The following is a 19,978-nucleotide window of genomic DNA, read 5'->3' as shown; positions in this document are numbered from 1 at the left end:
TATGTGTTGGGGCCGTTTGCCTCTTTTGCGTCTCCTGGCCGCAGGGGTCGCTGTCTCCCATATTAACGTGTTGCGCTGCAAGGTGCTACGTCACCAAATATCGCCGAACAAGATGAGCATACAAATCTCTCATATCACCGCCAGCATCTGGTGAGTTTCACCAAAACTGTGCGTCCACACCACTTCAAATTTCTATTTCAGTAACGTTCGCCTAATTTGGTGCATGTACCCGCAGTATGCTAGCTCTTGCTAAAAGGAAGCCGGCTAACTTCTTCAGCATCGTGAGTTTTTCTGCTTGACGTAACGGCATCTCCGCCTGTCGTCATTATTGTATTAATTTAAATAGACGCGACATGAGGGAAGTGGCTCTCCTGCTTTCACCCTGTGTGCTCTTCTTCCTCCTGCTGAGCTCCTGCCAGACAGCCAGACAAGGACAAGACATCCGATGTGGAGGTTGGTGTCTGCCTGCGCCTTGCACCCTTTATGAATGCGCCATTGAATGTGCAAATGCCAAATAATAAATGATGCATGTACCCCCCTCAGCTTGCAGGGCTCTGGTGGACGAGATGGAGTGGGCCATCTCCCAAGTTGACCCCAAGAAAATGATCCAGACAGGCTCCTTTCGAATCAACCCAGATGGCAGTCAGTCCATCAGGGAGGTCGGTGTGCTCTTCTCATGATGGTGAATGGTCACGGTAACTGCAATGGTTGTAATGCACATATGGCACCAGGTTCCTCTGGCCCGTTCTGAGGGAAACCTCCTGGAGCTGATGGAAAGCGTGTGTGAAAGGATGGAGGACTATGGCGAGCACACAGACGCAGCCAGCAACAGGAAGTCATACATTCGGGTCAAATCTCGCAACGGTGAAGCCATGGACCTGTCAGAGGCAACGCTAGACTCAAGAGTCACCGCCAGTTTAAAATTTGCAGTGAGTGGCATGCTCGAAGGTTTTTTTGTTTGTTTGTTTTTTTATTGTGATTTGATTTTTTTCCATATTAGTTCCTTCATTCATGAAGACGTTCATCATGCAAATTATTATATGATGACTTTTGCTGTGTGAAACGATTTACCTGGATCTCTTGTGACAGTGTGAAGCCATTGCTGAGCAGCACGAAGATGAACTCATCGAGTTCTTCTCTCATGAGACAGAAAATGTCAAAGACAAACTCTGCAGCAAGCGAACAGGTACAAGTGCAGATTGAGTTTTTTCAGACACAAATGAGAGCCATTTATTTATGTGTTTGTTAATTTGGCTTGCATTCTTGGTTTTGTGACTTCTGGTGTCACCTTTTTTTCCGAATCATTCTGTTTGAAGTAGTACAATTCGGTACGGAAACTAAAAAAAGGTTTACAGTGGAATCTCAAGTCCAAATGTATATAAGGTCATACATTGCAGAATTTGACAAATAACATGACAAAACCTCAGTCTGTCATGCCGACTGAATCCTAGATTGGTTTTGATCCTTAGTTTTTTTTTATGTGTTAATATTAAAAGCTGTCAAATTATTTATTTATTTGTCTTTTTTTTTCCTCGAGAAGTAAAATATTTACAAGTTATATTTCATATGCAAGATGACGTGTTATGAATACCCTTGTTTCTGTTTCCAGTATTTCTTAAAGCTGCTATTTCACTGAGTGGCAAATGCTTGTTCATGTTTGCAAACGTAGCCAATTTTGGGTTTGCATCAGTGTTCGTACGAGGTTGCATGATGTTAACACATAGTTCTTACTTGTTCCAAACAGTTTGAACATGTTCAAAATGTCATACGTTCAACTTTAGAGTTTCCACTGTGTGATTGATGTCATCATTGTATTTTCTCACTGCATTCAAATTGTCTGCCCCTGTCAGACCTTGGTGACCATGCTCTGAAAATCCCACATGATGAACTTTGACATCCTCACGCCATGGCGACCGTCTCCCCTCAGCTGATAATGGCCGGGTCACGCCATGGCGGTGGCGACGAAGGTGAAAGATGTAGTCATGTATGAAAATTCCATAGATTCCATATCCTTAGAAGAAGTTGTATCAATCATGGAGAATAAGGGGTTTGCGTCCATTTTTTTTTGTATCAATTCATCATCCCTTATATCTCTACCTCACGGTCAATCTCTCTCTTGAATTAGATTAGCACATTATTTTTACTGTGAAACTGTTCAAACTTAGTTGCGGGATTTTTCATGAAGTACACTGCTTGCTTTAGAATTTTTGTTAGAAATAGAACATAAAATATTATAATCCTTTGAGCTGTAGATCAATTCCTTCCCAGGCTCTCCGATCTAAATTATGAGACTTTTCTTCCTGATGTAAATTAAGCAACTAGGTACTGTATGCCCACAGTTTGTCCCTCCTCGAAAGACAGAGAAAAAAAAAGCTTCACTGTTGAATTCATGTTTCACAGCTGATCACACTCACCAAATATTTTGCTGTCAATTTTCTATTTTCACCTTTATGAACAACCCGGTTTTTATATAAACTTTGTCAGATTTCTGCATATGTGTTGCATTTGTTCTCCATACATATTTTTATTAAGCCACTCCTTTTGTTTATATATTTTAAGACTCGAGAACAGTTTTTTTTTTTTACAGATCAGCCTCTATTAGTTGCAAAAAAAACCCCCAAAAACTTTTACTCCAATTAGACAAAGTGTGTGATTTAAATATTTTATTACCATTCTGTTTTGATGACCAGGATAAATTTCTGCAATCAAATGTAAAAACTGTAAAATTATGAATAGCATACACAGACCCAGTAAAAGAGCAGAATAAAAATAAATAAATCTGCCAGTCCCAAATTAATAATTCACATATTTATTGACAGTGTCAACACATTTATTATTGTAGTTTTGGTCTCAGGTATCCAGTTAAGATGTCACCAAACATTGGATTTATAGTTTTTAACATTTTTTCTTTTTGCTAGCAAACCATGTTACAATTATACACGCAACACATTTTATACTGTACTATACTTGAGATGTAACAAGCTAAAAGCTATCTCTGTCAACTTCATCTAGGTACAACAATAATGGAGATTAATTCCCGTTTTAGTCAGTGGGTTGAGGTTTAATAAAACCACATTTATCGCTAATTGTCAGGTATTTCATTTGATATCACAGTTAAGTCTGTGTACATTTTCATCATGCGGTAATTACACTACAGTTTCCTCGTCTTTTGTTGTCCCAGCCTCAACCGCGGTTTGGTACTCCTCACTCTGGTCACATGTTCTCTCATCTCCATCGCCTTCTCCCTCTTGTCCACCTGCAATATTTTGTTCCTTTTCAACCAGGCGACACCTCCCATCCTCCTCCTCTGTTTCATCCACCTCGTCCTCATCTGCTATAATGACCGTGTCCCCAGAGTCATGGCTGCTGGCGCTACTACAAGACAGCGTGTCGTCCTCGCGCCATGGCCGCGGGAGCATTTGCGCAACCTCGTTGCCCTCGAGCACCCTGAGCTCCTCAAAGACTCCCTGTTCGAAATCAACACCTACACTCTCAGGATCCCAAAACTCCAACATTTCCTCTTCTTCGTTCTCGGAGTCAGGCGCTGTATGTTTTCTGATGCGATTCACTGCATCCCACAGGGAGTTAGGATACTGAAACTCGGCTCCTTCGGGCATATCTTGAGCGTCACTTCCACTTTCCTCAGGAGGAGGAGGAGGTGGTGGAGGAGTAGCAGGTGAAAGCGGCGCAGAATTGTCAGGAGAAGGCGTGCAGTCCAGCAGAAGATCAGAGAGCGTTTCAGGAAGTCCAACAGCAGAATCATGGTTTTGAGGTGAAGGGCAGGCTGATTCAGTTCCTGAATGAAGGGCAAACTCTTCACTTGACTCTTGAGGTGGAGGGGAACTTTGGGGTTGAGCCTCGTGGTTTGTGGTTGAAGGTAAGGGAGGAGATGATTTTATACTTGGTAAAATGCCACACTGACACTCAGCTGTCTGTTCCTCGAGACACGGCAAATCCTTGTTGTCCTCAGCCGCCTTCGTGTTAGTCTCTTTCACCTTGACATCCTCTACTGCTTGGAAGTCAAAAGATTTACCCTCCTCTTTACTTTGACTCGAGGTCAAGTTCTCTGAATGCTCATCTGGACCATCGGTCTCATTCTCTTCTTCAGTTGGAATGCAAATGAGTTGCTCAGTGTTGAACTCTGCGGGCTTCTCTTGGAATATTCCAGGATTCTGGTCTAGAAGTTCCAGAGCAATATCAATGGCATCTTCATTGGCGGTGGCAGATCCTACCTGATGATGCGCCACTAATTCATTTGTCCCCTCATCGGGAGATTCCTGAGGGACATTGCTGAGCTCACCATGCTGTGATGATTGTCCCTTTTCGGCCTCCTCACAAACCTCAATATCAGGCATTGCCGTGGAAGTTTTCACATCAGAAAGCAGAGTGGAAGGGTCAGCGAAGGGAATGAGAGTTGGTAAATTCAGCAATGATATTGTTCCCGGTTGAAGTGTGCAATCCACTGTTGGATCGGTCATTGCTGAGTCAGCATCTGGAGCTTCCTCAATCTTTGACTCTGAGAAACAAGGGATTGACTGCATAGCTAAAGGTGACGGCTCAAGATACGAGTGGGACTCTTGGGCGTCTTTCGGGGCTGCAAGTAAGAGAGGATTAAAAAGGCCGGGAGTTTGAGTGGCATCATTATTAATGTCACTCTGCTCAGGGGTGGCTGCTTCTGGAGTGGACCCACCTGGAGGAACCTCCATCATGTCAACCTGATCCATATTGTCGGTTTCTGAATGGCTGTTAGTCCCGTTTTCTTGCAACACATTGGACACCTGCTGCTGGGATCCTGTTAAGTTATTACAATCAACACTAGGATCTGTATCTTCAGCAACAGACCTCCTTTCCCTACTTGCGTCTTGCTGGTTCTGTGACTGTTCCTTCTTGGCGGTCGTTTCATCTTTGTTCACTTCAGGCGAATCTGATCCCTTGTCTGGATCTGTCACGGGTATGTCAGGAGGCGACGTTGCATGAAGATGGATACCAAGGATTCTTTCAGCTCGTTTCTCCAAAGATTCTCTCGCAGTATTTTCACTCTCACACTCAAGAGTTGTCGTCTCTGGAAGGTCTGGGTTTAGGCTATTTTTTGGTCTTTGTATGTTTAATTCATCTGAATGCAACCCTGAGCTAAGAAGACTGCAGGATTGGTTCGAGGAGGCGGGACAATGTTCTGGACTCTGCTCTGTTTTCGTTTTGGATCCCAAGAAGTGAACGTGTTCCTTCTTGGGAGATTTAATGAGTTCCATTTTGACGACAATGCACGTTGTGTCAATCACAAGGAGATCTTGCCCGTCCTCTGTTTCGGGGCGTTGCTTGATGTCGAGTCTTCTTACTTCCATGCCAAGAGGACTCTGAGAAAGAGTCCTTCTTGTGAAACTTGGCTCCCTCCACAAGGGATATTTGGCAGACGCAGGTGATACCGACGGAGTGGCTCGTCTCTCAACGGCACGCTCGGTATCATTTATGTTCTCGTTGAATGGGCACCCCTCTGTCTTGTCGGTCTTTGGTAGTTCTTCCTGTGGCAGGCCAGAGTTTTGGCAACTCTGCGTCATCTTTCTGGATTTGAGATCTCTGTCCTCAAAGGTCAGGACAGACATCTGTGCGAGTGCCTTGTAGTCTACTTCATCTGCCACCTTAGAAGTTGGGATAGTTCCACTACTGCTGGATGAACATTTTTCCGTCTCTTTGTTTAGAGTGTTTGCTTGGTCACAAGGTGTCGAGGATGCGTGTTCAGTCGGGCCTGCTATGCGAGACACTAAACAGAAGATAGTCATCCCACCTGTCTTCTTGCTTAGTCTGAATTTGCGCCCTTCGATCACTTTGGATGACGATTCCTGGATAAACGCGGTCGTCTTAACTTCTTTTGAGATTTGTGGACACGTCAAAACCTTCTGTGGAATATTGACATTGTGGACCGCCGGATTTCCCTGGGAGGTGTGTCCTTCAAACTCGGGGGATGTTGTCTGTTTCCTGTCTGGTTTCTCTTGTGTCTTCTCAACCCGCTCCCAGTGTTGGGGCATCACTAGTGAACCTCTATGTGGGCTGTTGTATGGAGGAGGTGCAATGTAACCCGGGGGCTGACCAAACATTCTCCTTTGGATCCTTCCCTTCATGTCCATCACGTGGCTCGCATCGGGGGCTTGCGTTGGACTATAAATTTGTTGCTTGACCGCTCTCTCCCACTGTCCCGGATCATCTCTCGTGTTTGCAAATTGTCCGATTTGCTGCGATGCTGCCATGCAAGACTCAATCCCGGTTCTTCTGTTCTCCAGCAGTCCATGCGAGGCCCCCCTCAGCTCTGCCTCTATCCGCCTCCTCCTTGGAAGGGAATGGCTGTAACGGGCAGCCCAGGCTTCCAGCTCTCTGTAGCTACTGCTGTCCCTCTTAGACGACTCCCTGTAACGGACAAGATTTGCCGGCTCCCACCTCCTTTGCCATCCCTCTCTCATGTGGTCTCTCTCGTGTACTCCGACCACCTGTCCAGCTGTTGTCCATTCTCGGGCGCCACAAGAGTCTCCCATGTTCTGCTGTGAATGCAGAGCCCCTGAAAAACAGTGCTGAGCAGAAGTAGAGGCACACACCCGTGACTCAGTCCAGTTGGTGTGATCCAGTAGCGTTCCTCTTGTTTTTGATCTAGGTAACGTCCAGTAGCTGGACTCTCTTGCATGATTCCACTGCTCTTCATGGTTAGCTGGGTTATAATGTGTTGCCTGATATCTGCCATGATGGCTGTGTGGGTAAACACATTAAAAAAAAAGGTGACACAACGTAGTGTTATCTTCGTTGATACTGTTTTCTCTCACTGCCTGGTCAAAAATGTGAAACAATTTGGAATTGGTTTATGAAGAATATGCCTCTGAAGTCACACAAAATGTGGTTTGTCGTACCGTCACACATCACTGTTGTTCATCATCAGAGTTGATGTTCGGCACAAAACATTTTGTTTTCGTTTTACCATCGGCCTTTCAGTTCTTTTAACACTTCTGACAGGTGAACGTGGAGTCGGCTTGCTTTTTGGCAAATTAAAAAAAGTGATTTTTTTGACCTTTAAGGTACTTCCGAAAAGTCAAATGGTTGGCCTGCGTCTAGCAAAGAAAACAAGTCACAAATTAAAAGCTGTCCAATTCCATGAATAAAGCATGCAAGCAAATCTCTTCTTCGGGGCAGTCCGAGCACTTACTTGGTTTCACAAAATGCAACAACGCAAACAAACACCACCACACCAGGCAATATTACTTACTGTCTGCAAATACTTACTCATATGGATACATTCTGCCATGAACTGTATCAAATCTGGTGTACTGAGGCAGCAGCTCTTGATTCTTAGGCCATAAATCCATAATAATTACTTGATCTAAAATATTAAGGAAGATGATGTCATTTCTTTTATTTGCAAGGCGCGATTTAATTTAATCAGGCTATACCGCTCAAGTTTCGTTCATTAATGACAAAATAGTGTGACACATACCTTCGGATAGTGATTATAATTTCCTCTCTGCTTATGAAGTACGGCATGAGAGGTCCAAATAGGACAACTTGTTTTAAAGACGTAGAGGTGGTCCATCTCCCTCCCACCCGATGCAAACACACACACACGCACAAACACACCCTCTGTCACCTCCCTCTTATTTCACCAGTGTTCTGAAACACAAAAACAGACCCAAAAAATTGTAAAACGAAAAGGTTTTTATTTGTATTTTACCATTGTCATGAACCTGTTACATTTACACAGGGACATGGATATAAAGTCTACGTCATCTTTCCCTAATTTTTCCCATTTAATGATGACTAAACGCCCCGCTCAGCGTGATAGAAGCCGCATGGAAACGAGGCGGTGGGGGGATCAATTGCTTTGTCGACTCAATTGTGGCACATGGCGAGAAGGCCAGCGGATGCCTCGCCTCCCCTTTCTTCGGAACTCTCCAGCGTGATAAACAGGCTTCCCTTTGCTGAACAGAAAAGTCAGTACATCAGCAGAGTGAGGTAGAGAGTGGATGAAGCATCAGAAGCAGACAGCAGGCCAGAGGCCGAGCAATCTGTTGATGTTGCCAGAATAGTGGATGGGGATGGGGGTGATCATTGTTATAGCCGGATTATCTCTTAATTAAAACCACAATGGAAACATGGAATACAATTTGGAGGTTAGCTTAAAAAAAAAAAGTAAAAAAATGCTAAAGTGACATAAATAAAGCTGTGTTGCCTTTGGAGTTAGAACTGTCAGCACTTGTGAATCTAGGTTCGACCTCACTTGTTTTACGCTTTCTTTTGGTGTTATGTTTTTCTGTGCAATTCTGCCAGGAATCAGAAGGTTTGATGAAAATTTTGAAAACTGTAGAATGGGAAATGGGACTAAGTGTGACATAGGAACGTATATGCTCATTACAGTAACAGCTATGTTCATGATTAACTTCACAAATTAATTTTACCAAGCAGATGCTAACGTGCAAAGTGTCCAAATGTTAAAGGGCTGGTGTCAAAAAAAAAAGATGTGGACGAGATAATCAACCGCCACGTCAACAAACAGTTCCTATGCTGTTTGATTTGTTCAATGCCCGCCAAGTCGGGAGAGTTGTGGCGAGACAACCTGTGGTTGCTTCCACCCTACCAGAGCATCTGACACTTCCTGGTCAAGAATGTTGCCGTGCTGGAGCGACCACCCAACATCCCTTGGAAATTCATATATCAACAATAACAATTAATAATCAATGAAATGTAATAAAATGCCCACCTCTAATTTGAATATCAAATGATCACATCGTCTGACCGACCTAACAGTCCTCAAGAAGTAGTTACACAACTACACTCATTACCTCCATCGTGAAGATTATTTTCATCATTTCACAAGAGAATTAAGGTTACATGAACAGTTCAACATAAAATGTGGAATGTGCTTTCTTTGTAAAAACAGTACACAACTGTACCGATAATCCATCCGCTGACAATGGGCGAGAGGCAGGGTACACCCTACTGGTCACCAGCCAATCATGAGGCACACATGGACCAACAACCATTCACACTCATTTAGGTGTGAACCTAACTTAGTTTAAAATTATTTTACGTGTTTTTGGAATGATGGAGGAAACACAGGAAGGCCTGAGTACAGATTCAAACCCAGATCCTTTCAACTGTGAGGTGGATGTACTAACCACTCAAATGCTGTGCTGCTCTATAAAAATATTGAACTAAAATTTTAACATTAAGATATGAAAGTGACAATGTGACATTCGCTTCTTATCCAAAATATTTCAGTCATGACTCGCCTCGCTATGATTAAAAAAAATTCAATAAGAGCAAAATGTCCACGCTCTTATTGGTCTTTTCTAAGCGACGCTCTGTAAATATTAATGTTTAGATTGTCTTCACATCTGTCACACAACATAAGTTGTACATAAAATCTCCTTGGCAGATGTTCTTCAAAAAAACTCGGTGTCTTGTGCTCCTTCCGCATTTTGGACGAGAGGTAAACCGCAGCCTTATTCTTGCACAGGTGAGCCAGCGTATCCACTAACAGCGGATACGTCTCTGGGAGGTAAATGATATCGTCGCCCAGCACCAGGTCCCAGTCTGATGGGAACCTCATGTGGTCCTCACTCCATGACAGAGGGAGGACAGTGGGAGGGGCAGAAGGCCAACCGCTGGATGGCATGTTGGCGCAGACATTGGCTTCAAGTTGTGGAAGAGTCAGAGGAAGGTCTGTGAGGGTCACGTCTGCACCTATAAGTCAACAGGAGTAAAAAATATTTAGTTTTGTTGAGAAAAAAATTAAGAATAGGAAAGTAAATATTCACATGACACCCAGATTTTGATTTGACCAAATCAAATCATTATTTAAAATGTACCGTCCTCGAATCGTACTGTACCACATATATCAAGATACTGCCCAGATTGAATTGTCTTTTATGAGAGATGTATAAATCAGTTTGATAGTTCTGGTAGTTTGCTGTTTCTTTGACTTTCATTACCTTGAATAGTTTGGGCTTTGGTCCGCTTTACACACTGTTACACATGAATAAACATGACAAATGCTACAGACGTACAATATTGAATTGTAATCCCACTAAATCAAACCAGATCCAATCACTCCACTTGAAAATGTAATGTTCTTGAATGGTATCATAACATGTATCGCGATACATAACATTAAAATGTCAAGCAATGATTGACATTTTAAGGCCCGACCCGTCGGGTCGGGCTCGGGCTCGGGCGGCTCGATTTTACCTCAATCTAAGCTAAAGCCGCCCTGTTTAAGGTTAAAAAAAATGTGCCGCCTCAAAATGTTGTTTGTCAATACGACCACTAGAGGGCACGATTTCCCATTGCAGATTTTGGTAGAGTATATGCGTGTGAGAATGCAGTTCCGGGGAGCAGACTATTTTTTTGACTTAATTTTTTTGTGATCAAGTTCAATCGCATTCGGCCGCGTTGCTCATTGTGTGGGATCCATCGACTAGTTCACTTCAACCAATTATCTCACTGTGTAACGTTCTTCAGAGTGAAATGTCAAAAGTGCAGAAAAACCCTTCTCGGCCACTAATATTAAACATCCATCCAATTTCTCTATGAAAAACACTAAGTAGGACGGTAACCAAGGTTAAGAAAATAAGTAAAAATAAATAAACTGTTTAGGAAAGAACATTGAACCGAAAATGTATTGAATAAAACGAAAACTAACCTAAAACTACATCTTACATTTATAAAACGGATTATAACTCATTATAATTACCACGAAAATGTCCTTAATTTTCATCTTTGTCAATTACTGTGATACATGACCTCTCAGAGTTCGTAAATGTATTTATTTCGGTTTTGCTGTCCGTCCGTACAGCAGAAGTAAGGTCAAACAGTTGTTTGAAATTTGTAGTTTAAATAAACCTTTTTTTAAATTTTGCTTTTAACAAACACTTTATATTAAAAAGACTCGTATTAAAACTAATAAAAACTAAACTAGAATAACATTTCGGAAAAAAAGAACAAACTCGCTCTAAAAACTAATTTAAATTACTACAGAAAAAAATCTAACTAATTCAAATGAAAAATCCAGAACTATAATAACCCTGGAGGTAAATGAGCATGGCTTATTGTGCCACGTAACGTTCGTAACGTCGAAATATCGTAAACCAAGGACCACCTAGACTTCAGACAAACTGACAGAATGAGGTGCCTACAATAAAATAACAAATAAAAACAATATAATGCAATGACCCGAACATGCCACACACAGTGTCATCACACCCCATACCAAGACGAGCAGCCAAAATCCCAACGACACCAGTTCCCGATCCCAGCTCAATGACGAACAAACAGTTGTCAGCGGGAAAGGGGTCGTCGTCATTCACACAACAACTCATCGTTATGATTGATGGATAGAATGGCGGAAAACCCCGCTGACAGTAAAAAAAAAAATAATAGTAAAAAGTGCAAAGTGTAGTCCACCACATTTTCCGGGTCAGTTAGCAGTAGCTCGCTAACTCAGCTCTCGATTGTTCATTCCGACATGAAACGGAAAATTAAACACGATGGATTCCAGTCGAACTTTGTAAGATGAGAGCGGACGCGTTCGTGTATTAAACACATGATTTGCAATTCATTCATAAACATCAACAATGTTTTCATTTAATAGCTGATTTTTATTTTGAAAGGCAAAATAATCATGTTTATGTTCCGGGTCAGACGAGGACCAGTCCACATGGTTACACGTATGCATTACCCACGTACATATTCCCAAATAATTTTCATCAGTCAGCACAATATTTCAGGAGTACATTTATGAACTTCACAGTTCGCCAATTGGTGTATTGTTGTGTAATTGGTCAATTTATATCACTATTATAGAGCAGTACATGCGACAGTCCTCGTTCAACGCGGACTTGTACGTAAACCGAAACGCGCACGTTAATCAGAATTGGCAACCCTGTACATAAGTAGAACTTTGACGAACCGATACATGGGTAAAAAGACTAGTTAAAGTTTCAACTCCGTACATTTAAGTAGAGAAAAAAACATTAAGTGAACATAAACGTCACCGTTAAAAAAAAGAAGCCGCATTTAAAATTGTTCCCCGTTATTAGATTGCACTACCGCTGTAGTCACTTTCGTTATCACTCAGTGTCCTCACTTGTCCACATTGAGGTCCAATTCATCGCATCGGCATAACGAAGTTCTTCAATGCACTCAATAAATGAGCATCACCATCAAGTTGCAGGTTTATTTAAAAACAACTCCCCACACGAGTACCAATTGCACATTTTTTCACACACAACTTCACATTAATAACAGAAATGATTTAACATGTATACAGTATATATAAAAAAAAACGAGCTGCAATGCAAAGCTTCTACCTTCACATGTCAAGTGTGTCATTCATACATAATTTCTCAGAGAAGCCATGGCATTCTTGAGGATGTCATCACAAGCATCCTTCTTGACATGTGGAATACTTGCTAGACAATGACAAGTGCTTTCAAACAACAGAGTGGGAGAAGCTCTGGTTCTGGCATGGCAAAATGGGCCTTTTATACTACTTCCCGAGGGTCGACTATGACACCCCGTATTCTGTGTGCTGCATTTTATACAACAGACTCTTTAACAGGCAGCATAAAAGTGGCTGCTGAAGACGAAAACTGAACGGGCTCGTCAACTTGGTCCCCTATTTTGCTTACGGAACAGCGATGCAGAAAAATGGCGCCTTTGACGATGTAAAGGGGGCCACTGACGACGGTGGCTAGTCACTAAGCAGCTCACATGAGGCGCAACGGGAGCGATGTGTGTGTGTTGCTCAAGGACACTTCTAACAGCGGCCACGCTAACTCGACAGTGGAATACAGATCCGTCAAATAAAGTTCATCATCCCTTCAGCATATCAGTCTTTATAGATCAACAGAGCAAGAACAAAATCAGAGCAGAATAAAACATAACGCGGTCACAATGTCGCTGGTTGTCTGGGATGGATCACAGTTTTCTTCGCGAAGTGACGGACATGAATATTCAAGATACTTGTTTTACCAAATACACTGTGTAGTAATTCTGCCGCTCTGGATCATTTGCAGTTTTAAAAAATAAATAATTCTTTTCATCGCACAGATGACAGTAGTTTTACATCCATAACACCACTCTCTTGCTCAGGCCTCAAGTATGTGCAAACTGCAGGTAATAAAAGGTAGCACTCAATGCAGGGACCGTGGGGGTGGCGAACATTTCAAATAAAGCAAAAATATATGGATGACGAATGGGTGATTTTTAAAACGATGTGATGGATCAGGCAAGCAGCGGTACTTGCAACCACTTCAGTACCATGGATCCAGAATGTAAAAAAAAATTTTACATCATCAAAAAGTTGCACTTAAACCGTAGAAATCATTTGGTACTGAACTGTTGCAATGTTTGGTGTTGTTCTTACCGACTTTCACGGTAAAAATACTGCTTTTTTCTGATTGCTAACCCCATTTTCACATTGAAATGACGCAGAGACAATTCTGCTGCGACATCATCACATGCGTCTCCACTTATGTATGCCGTAAAGTGTTCTCTCTTGAGAACGACAGACAGATATGCCAACACGGTCAGGTATGAGCCGAGAGAAATGCGTGTGAGTCACAATCATACTTTTGATTGTTTCTTCGATTTAGAAAAAAAAAAAAACACGTCGGCACAGCCCAAAGCACACCAGAAAACTGACATGGAATTTCACTATTCCCACTTGGTGTGAAAGAAAGGCTGTCAACTTGGTTTTGAGCAGAGGTCCACGACAAACGTTCAGACAGAGAGCAAAAAGGAATGTAAGATTAAAATTTGGTGGAAAAAAGAATAATAATTAGAATGATGACTATGACAAAGAGGATCAAAATGACCAGCATCTTCCTGTTTTTCTTCTGGTACTGCTCTGCCTGCAAACAGGGAAACGCGATCAAATGCCATCCACGCGACTGGATGCCACAAGTGCCCGCAAGAGACCGGCTCTTTACCTTTTGTAACTGTTTCAAGCCATCGTCTGTTTTGACACACGCTTGCTCCACATTGAAGTCGATTCTGTCGAGAACGGTGCCCTTGAGGAACGACGGAAGACTATTTTACAGGTAGAACTTTGAAAAGCAGGTGCCGCTCGACTGCTTTGATTTCGGTTCTGGACGAAGGATATTTTGCGCGGGGATGAATGTACAGTAATTACCTGCTCCACCACCATTCCGGCCAAGTCGCGGAAAATCTCGTTTAGATCCGAGATGGACTGAACGATTTGTCTGATCTCTCGCTCTCGCTCTTCCACCATGACTGTGTTCTGCTCCACCAGCATCAACTGGTCGTCGGTGAAGCCCTGAAACGCAACCGTTGGATGAGAAAACATTTGAGTGCACAAATGCAAAATATGCCATTGAGAGTTGCTATTATTACTATGATTTTTTTTTTGCAATAGAGAACACATAGTACCACAATCATTTTTATTTAACGCAACATCCTGTGAGTGGTGGAAGATTAAGTCGGCCGTTTGGACTCATGTTTATTTTTCTGCTGCTGTTTTTTTTTTTTTTTTTTTGCATGCAGGTCACCTGTACAAATAATTCTCGGCTGACATTAAACCAAGCCCATATTTAATGTCATTCGTTGAGTTAATCTGAAAGACTGACTGCATTTTAACAAATCCCCACCTTGTCATACAAAGCTAGATCTTCGTCCTCTTCCATTAACGGTCCTGAGTCAAAAAAGTGCTTTGATCGCTCCTCACGATTCTTCATGCCTGCAAGATATGACGATGACAGTTCAATGTGTACTCAGTGAGCTCGAATGAACACGTCTTCGACACACGTTTATGATTTAAAAAAACCAAAAAAAAAACCAAGGAGTACGTTTTAAGTAGCTGGACTGCGTGTGCCTGAAATTGATGGACAACTCCTGAAGACTCTGCGCCAGAGACGAGACCACATTTCTGAGTAGTCGTTCCTCCTGCTCGGTGCAGTGGCCGTAGCGAGACTGCAGGCCCGTTACGGCTCGCTGACATCGGTGGAACATCTGTCGTCAACACAAGAGTCCGAAAGGAACCGTGAGCATTTTGGATGCAGACTTTAGGACAGAGTTGTGTTTCTCAAGCTGGAGCCGGAACACATATTTTACATTCGAAAAATCTCATGGCACATCACCAAACCAAAATCAAGACAAATGAATTTAAACTCTTTTGCACAATTAGCGCGACCTACAACCAGTACGACTTAAGAAATAATGAAATAATGTGGTTGCAAACCCTCCTTGGAAGTGAGATATGGCCAGATCCAGAATGAACCAATCACATTCAAGGTCATATTAAATGGCAGGCAGTAGTACTCACCAGTCACCGTGTCAAGTGCCACAGATTAAGCCCCACCCAAACGTTCAACCATGGATTAATCAAACGAAAAACACATTCTCCTAAACTCATGAGGAAAAAGTGTTCTGGTACTATGAAAGAAGAGATGCCTGTAAAAGTCTACTGGAACATCTCAACTTTATTTGGGGTTAATCAGAGACACGTGAAATGGTGGCAGGCGTGCGCTCGCCTTGGTTTACCAGGAGTTTGAATGTAATTGGGTAATCATCAACAGAGTCACATTACAGTTATGATTTATTCATTTTTATTTCCCCTTTTCAAGGACTACAAAAAATACAATTGAGTTGTAAAAGGTTGTATGTCCGATTAATTGTGGAAAAGGTAGAGAATTTTTTTTTCTTGGTCTTGTTTTTTTTTTTAAATCACAAAAATACCGTTTGAACAGGACTTTTTTTTTTTGATCCACTGTAAATGAAAACAAGTCCGCTACATCATTTAACTCATTCACTCCCAAAGACATTTTTAAACGTCTTTTCAGACTTGGTCCAGAATTGGCTGGTACTGAATGAGTTAATAGAAGAGCGTGTCATTATTCTGCCCAAACTGCACACCTGTGTGATCTCCTGTGTTGTGATTTCGATGGCGTGCTCTTCTTCACTGCTGTCATCCAGCGTGGGTCGATTCATGTGCTTATCGTGAAGCAATGCCAGGTCCTTCATCTTCTGACGAACCCTTGAAATTTCATACTGGATCTGAAAGGTATCCAAAGTCGTCACTCATTGGCGCTGTCAGACGTGATATGGATGAGTTCTGGTTATTTCTGCTCCGGGTTACCTCGTCGATGCCCTCGACCCATTTGGGCGGCAACTTCCTGGTGACGCCGACGGCCGCTTCCGGATCCAGACTGATTCCCGACACCAACGCCATCCGATCGTCAGCCAACTTGAAAACAAGACACTTTTGTTTACAATTTCTAGAATATGGGGATGGATTTAGTGCTTCACGAAAAGTACCGGGTATAACTGTAGCAGGAATCAAAACAATGGTACCTCATCAAGTTCCTAGAGCGATTGGCAGTTAGCAGTGTGGTTCCATCCAATAGCAGGTAAGAAGGAAAAAGAGAGGACAGAAGCAGAACAGAAGTGAGCCCCAGAAATCGCAGCACCGACCACCAAGCAAGGGTAACAAAGACCACCAACAATTACTGTGTAACACAGATTTATTTTTTTTAATACATGGCGACAAGTTATATTTTCCAGTTGGTTTAATTTACCGGTATAATGGGCTGGTATAATGTGGAACTTAAACATTTGAACATCTTCAAAATCATTTGGGCAAGTTTTCACCTTTCCAAATAAATGCAAGCACAAAATGTTAATAGTTTCAAAGTAGTTTCATGTGGGTGACAGTTGGAGGCTGGAACTAATAAGATTGTATTACATCCCATGTTGAAGGCTCAACTGCATTTAACTAGATGTATCCATATTTGTTTACTGTGTTGCTTAGCTGTGATCTATGTGATGGTTTCTTTACAGTGAAACATTTAGAAGAGCCAAAAGCACATAGAGACAACAGCAGAAGCGAATTAAATAGAGATAAAATAAGACATCAAACATCACATTTGGATGGGCACTGTTTGTTTGCATGTACGGGACAACCTCGGGGCAATCAAGACAACATGAAGAATGAATAGTAAGAGAGCTTTGCTGTGGTCTTCTGATTATGCAGTGCAGAAGCCACTTGGTTCAAAGTGTTCATGTTCACTGCAGTTGCCACGATAAACACACTCATCATCCTGTGCTTAATAATGCATAATGCACATTTGTACTCTTTTTTTTTTTACCAATCACAAAGGGGAAAAAGGCTCCCCACCACTGCCATACAGCATGATATACAGTCAACTGTTACAGTCTTAACTGTACCATGAAATAGGCAATGAATGGAAGCAGCTGCATTTATTTGTTCATGAAAATGTTTTGGGGATTTCAGTACAGATTGAGCAAACCCGTCCTCACGTGTTTTAATTCAAGATAGTTATCAATATGTTCAAATCGTTGTTTGCAGGCTAGTAACCTTTATTTGCTCACTTATTAGCTAGAACCCTCCCTCCCAATCAATGATCCTCCTGACACATAAATCAGTCCTGAGGTGAACTACTGTGGAAACGAAATAACAATGACGGGAATCTGTCCTAATAACATTTACGAGACAACCACTCGACTCAAGTCTAGCTAGCACAAGTATGACTGGCTATAATGCAAACACACGCACATACACAAGTAAAAATGTCAAAATGATGCAGACCACTCACCGCAGCATTGCTACGTGTACTCAGACGGGGGTCGTTTGTACTCACTTGCTCAGCCAATATCTGCCGGTTTTGGATCGCATTGTTCCGCAATAACAAGAAGGCATCTGTCAGACGCCGAGTGGCCATGGCTCATTAGCTATGAGTGTTACACACCGACAACTAAAAGGTGTGCGGCTCGGCTACGTCTTGCTAGCTTTAGCTTTAGCTTTAGCCTCCCCGATGGAAATATAATGGGGGGCAACTCGCGATACAACGCCGATGGGACAATGAAGTCTCGTACTGCTATCTATATTATTTCCAATACACTACGCCATATTCGACAAACATTACCGCCACGGAAATGTGGAATTAATGTCAAATTGGCAACGTCGTTCCTCTTCACTGATACCGGAAATGATAAGACGTATACACCTGCGTTTGCGTGAAGCCATTCTTAGTCTACTATGTCAAGAGCGAGCGCTGGCATGACAAATAAAATAGAGCGCAACCTACTGGGCAAAAAAAAACATTATGCCGTACTTCAACTGTCCTGGGCCAGTTTATTGATAAAAAATAATAGTTATAGTGTTCATTTGAAATGTGTAAAATTGTTGATCTCAATTAAACAATTCAATCATTTATGAATATACATCCTTTTTGTTTTACGTTTTTCTAGTATACTACTACACTGGGGGAGGACAGTTGTAGATACACTTAAAAAAAATGATCTATTTAATATTTATATCTGATTTACAATAATCCAATAACATTAAATCAGTTTTAACAAATGAAACAAATAACAAATGAATAGAAAAAAATAAAAATAAATTTTAATAAACAACTTTACGAAAACAAAACGCCTAAATTAAGGGAACCAAAAGAATGTAAATGCTTGATTTGCCAGAATACTGTAAACCAGGGGTGTTCAAAGTCGGCCCTCAAGGACCGATGTCCTGTGTGTTTTCCAGCACTCTTAGGAGCAACACACCTGATTCAAATAATCAGGGTTGTTCTAATGCTGCTTCAGAGCTGGCTGATGAGCTGATCACCTGAATCAGGTGTGTTGCAGGCAAGAGAGCTGAAAAACAGGCAGGACAGCGGCCCTCCAGGCCCGGAGCTGGACATGCCTGCTGTAAACAATGGTGGCTATATATGGCTTCTTTGCTTAACCTGGATATATAAAATAGAAATCATAATAATGATACTACCACCACTACTACTACTATTATTGCTATGTTGTACTACAGGCAACAAAAACAACAACAACAATAATAAGAAGAAGAAGAAGAAAAAGAAGAAGAAGAAGAATTATAGTCATCAACATCATCATTATCATAATCCTAAATATAAATACCTAAATGATGTTCATGATTATTAACATTTTAATTTCTGTGAAAGAGAATAAATATTGGCCGATGATTAACTGGGCTTCTGGGCTCTGGGCTTCTTATGTGGAGTTTGTGTGTTGCCCCTATACTTGTGAGGGCTTGCGTGCTCTGGTTTCTTCCATCATCCATTCATAATAAAAGGAGTACAGTATACAGTGGCTGCAGGAAGGAGTCAAAGAATAAAACAATGTGAGGGAAACGTATTTGGAGAAGACATCTACCAGTCTTTATTCTTGGACTGATTTGAAGCCACACTCGGGAACAAGGAAACTTTTCTTATGGCCTGTGACTGGACAATGCCTAAGAAATTATCATTAGATTTAATCTATCACCTGTCAACCACAAATTGGAAGAAATATCTACCATACAATGCCTGCAATTACTGCACAAATATAATACATGTTTTATTATTGCTGCAAAGGGTTATAGCTATGTATATACCATTACTGTCACTCTTCTGGGTCAGGGGTGTGTTAACACCTTTCATCAACTACAATGCTGTAATTGCATGGTTGGGTGATTCTGCAGGTTTGAAATTGACTTTTCTCTCTCCAAGTATTTGAAGTTGTCTATACTGTTATCGCACAAGACTTTCACTTTTTACTATTGTCTTCAGTCTGTCCAATTATATTTTAGTGCATTTGTATGAAATTCCACTCCTTTGGTATCATCCATCCATCCAGCCACTTTCTACCGCTTATCCAGGGTCGGGTCGAATCAAAATGTAATTTACTTCACTGAATTTGCACATTGATAATGCTATGGCAACTCAGGGAAATTTGGCTCTAAACATTTTTATTACTGATTACTTAAAAGGGCTACCAATGACACCTGATTTTGATTTTTAAATGTCTGGGAAAAATTTGGGATTAAATGGGTTAAACTAATAAGGGGTTTACTTAATAAAGCTATTTCAGGTTGACAACGATGGTGACTTCTTGCTTGCCAAACATTTAGCCAACATTTACTGTAGCTCTACTGCTGTGATTTTAATGATATTTTAAA

General features: G+C 41.6%; 4 protein-coding genes across 12 annotated transcripts; 1 reads left to right on the top strand and 3 right to left on the bottom strand.

The window, feature by feature from the left end:
* The first annotated feature begins 80 nt into the window (after positions 1–80).
* On the top strand, positions 81–9,589 carry cnpy2 (canopy FGF signaling regulator 2). 7 transcript variants are annotated; one of them, XR_015101536.1, is made up of 8 exons: positions 82–150; positions 236–281; positions 420–453; positions 544–659; positions 732–929; positions 1,090–1,186; positions 1,851–1,967; positions 9,491–9,589. XR_015101536.1 is itself a non-coding variant. In XM_086116820.1 (7 exons), exons 1-7 carry the CDS (start codon positions 113–115, stop codon positions 1,892–1,894), a joined length of 573 nt encoding a protein of 190 aa, XP_085972946.1. In that variant the 5' UTR covers positions 82–112; the 3' UTR covers positions 1,895–2,493. The 7 variants fall into 7 exon arrangements, 4 of the variants coding, with proteins under 4 accessions (XP_085972948.1, XP_085972946.1, XP_085972947.1 ...); XR_015101537.1 differs by lacking the exon at positions 9,491–9,589 and adding an exon at positions 6,276–7,153; XR_015101538.1 differs by lacking the exon at positions 9,491–9,589 and adding an exon at positions 3,285–3,359.
* LOC147201245 (uncharacterized) lies at positions 2,709–7,566 on the bottom strand. The gene is made up of 3 exons (XM_086116816.1): positions 7,472–7,566; positions 7,261–7,357; positions 2,709–6,732 (listed from the first exon to the last, which is right to left on the bottom strand). The coding sequence occupies exons 2-3, from the start codon at positions 7,341–7,343 to the stop codon at positions 3,147–3,149; spliced, it is 3,669 nt and encodes a 1,222-aa protein (XP_085972942.1). The 5' UTR covers positions 7,344–7,357; positions 7,472–7,566; the 3' UTR covers positions 2,709–3,146.
* LOC147201243 (EEF1A lysine methyltransferase 3-like) lies at positions 7,672–11,477 on the bottom strand. Its single transcript, XM_086116818.1, has 2 exons — positions 11,243–11,477; positions 7,672–9,717 (listed from the first exon to the last, which is right to left on the bottom strand). Exons 1-2 carry the CDS (start codon positions 11,439–11,441, stop codon positions 9,311–9,313), a joined length of 606 nt encoding a protein of 201 aa, XP_085972944.1. The 5' UTR covers positions 11,442–11,477; the 3' UTR covers positions 7,672–9,310.
* A 717-nt stretch (positions 11,478–12,194) lies between these two features.
* Positions 12,195–18,028, bottom strand: stx16 (syntaxin 16). 3 transcript variants are annotated; one of them, XM_086118585.1, is made up of 8 exons: positions 17,607–18,028; positions 16,130–16,237; positions 15,907–16,047; positions 14,841–15,003; positions 14,643–14,731; positions 14,168–14,311; positions 13,965–14,045; positions 12,195–13,886 (listed from the first exon to the last, which is right to left on the bottom strand). In XM_086118585.1, exons 1-8 carry the CDS (start codon positions 17,730–17,732, stop codon positions 13,785–13,787), a joined length of 954 nt encoding a protein of 317 aa, XP_085974711.1. In that variant the 5' UTR covers positions 17,733–18,028; the 3' UTR covers positions 12,195–13,784. The 3 variants fall into 3 exon arrangements, with proteins under 3 accessions (XP_085974711.1, XP_085974712.1, XP_085974713.1); XM_086118586.1 differs by having other exon boundaries at positions 17,652–18,028; XM_086118587.1 differs by lacking the exon at positions 17,607–18,028 and adding an exon at positions 16,345–17,599.
* Positions 18,029–19,978: the final 1,950 nt, after the last annotated feature.

Source organism: Hippocampus guttulatus, chromosome 8 (genome assembly GCF_054856545.1).
Source record: "Hippocampus guttulatus isolate MCC_2025c chromosome 8, RoL_Hgut_1.0, whole genome shotgun sequence".
NCBI lineage: Eukaryota > Metazoa > Chordata > Actinopteri > Syngnathiformes > Syngnathidae > Hippocampus > Hippocampus guttulatus.
This window is presented reverse-complemented; position numbering and strand designations above follow the sequence as displayed.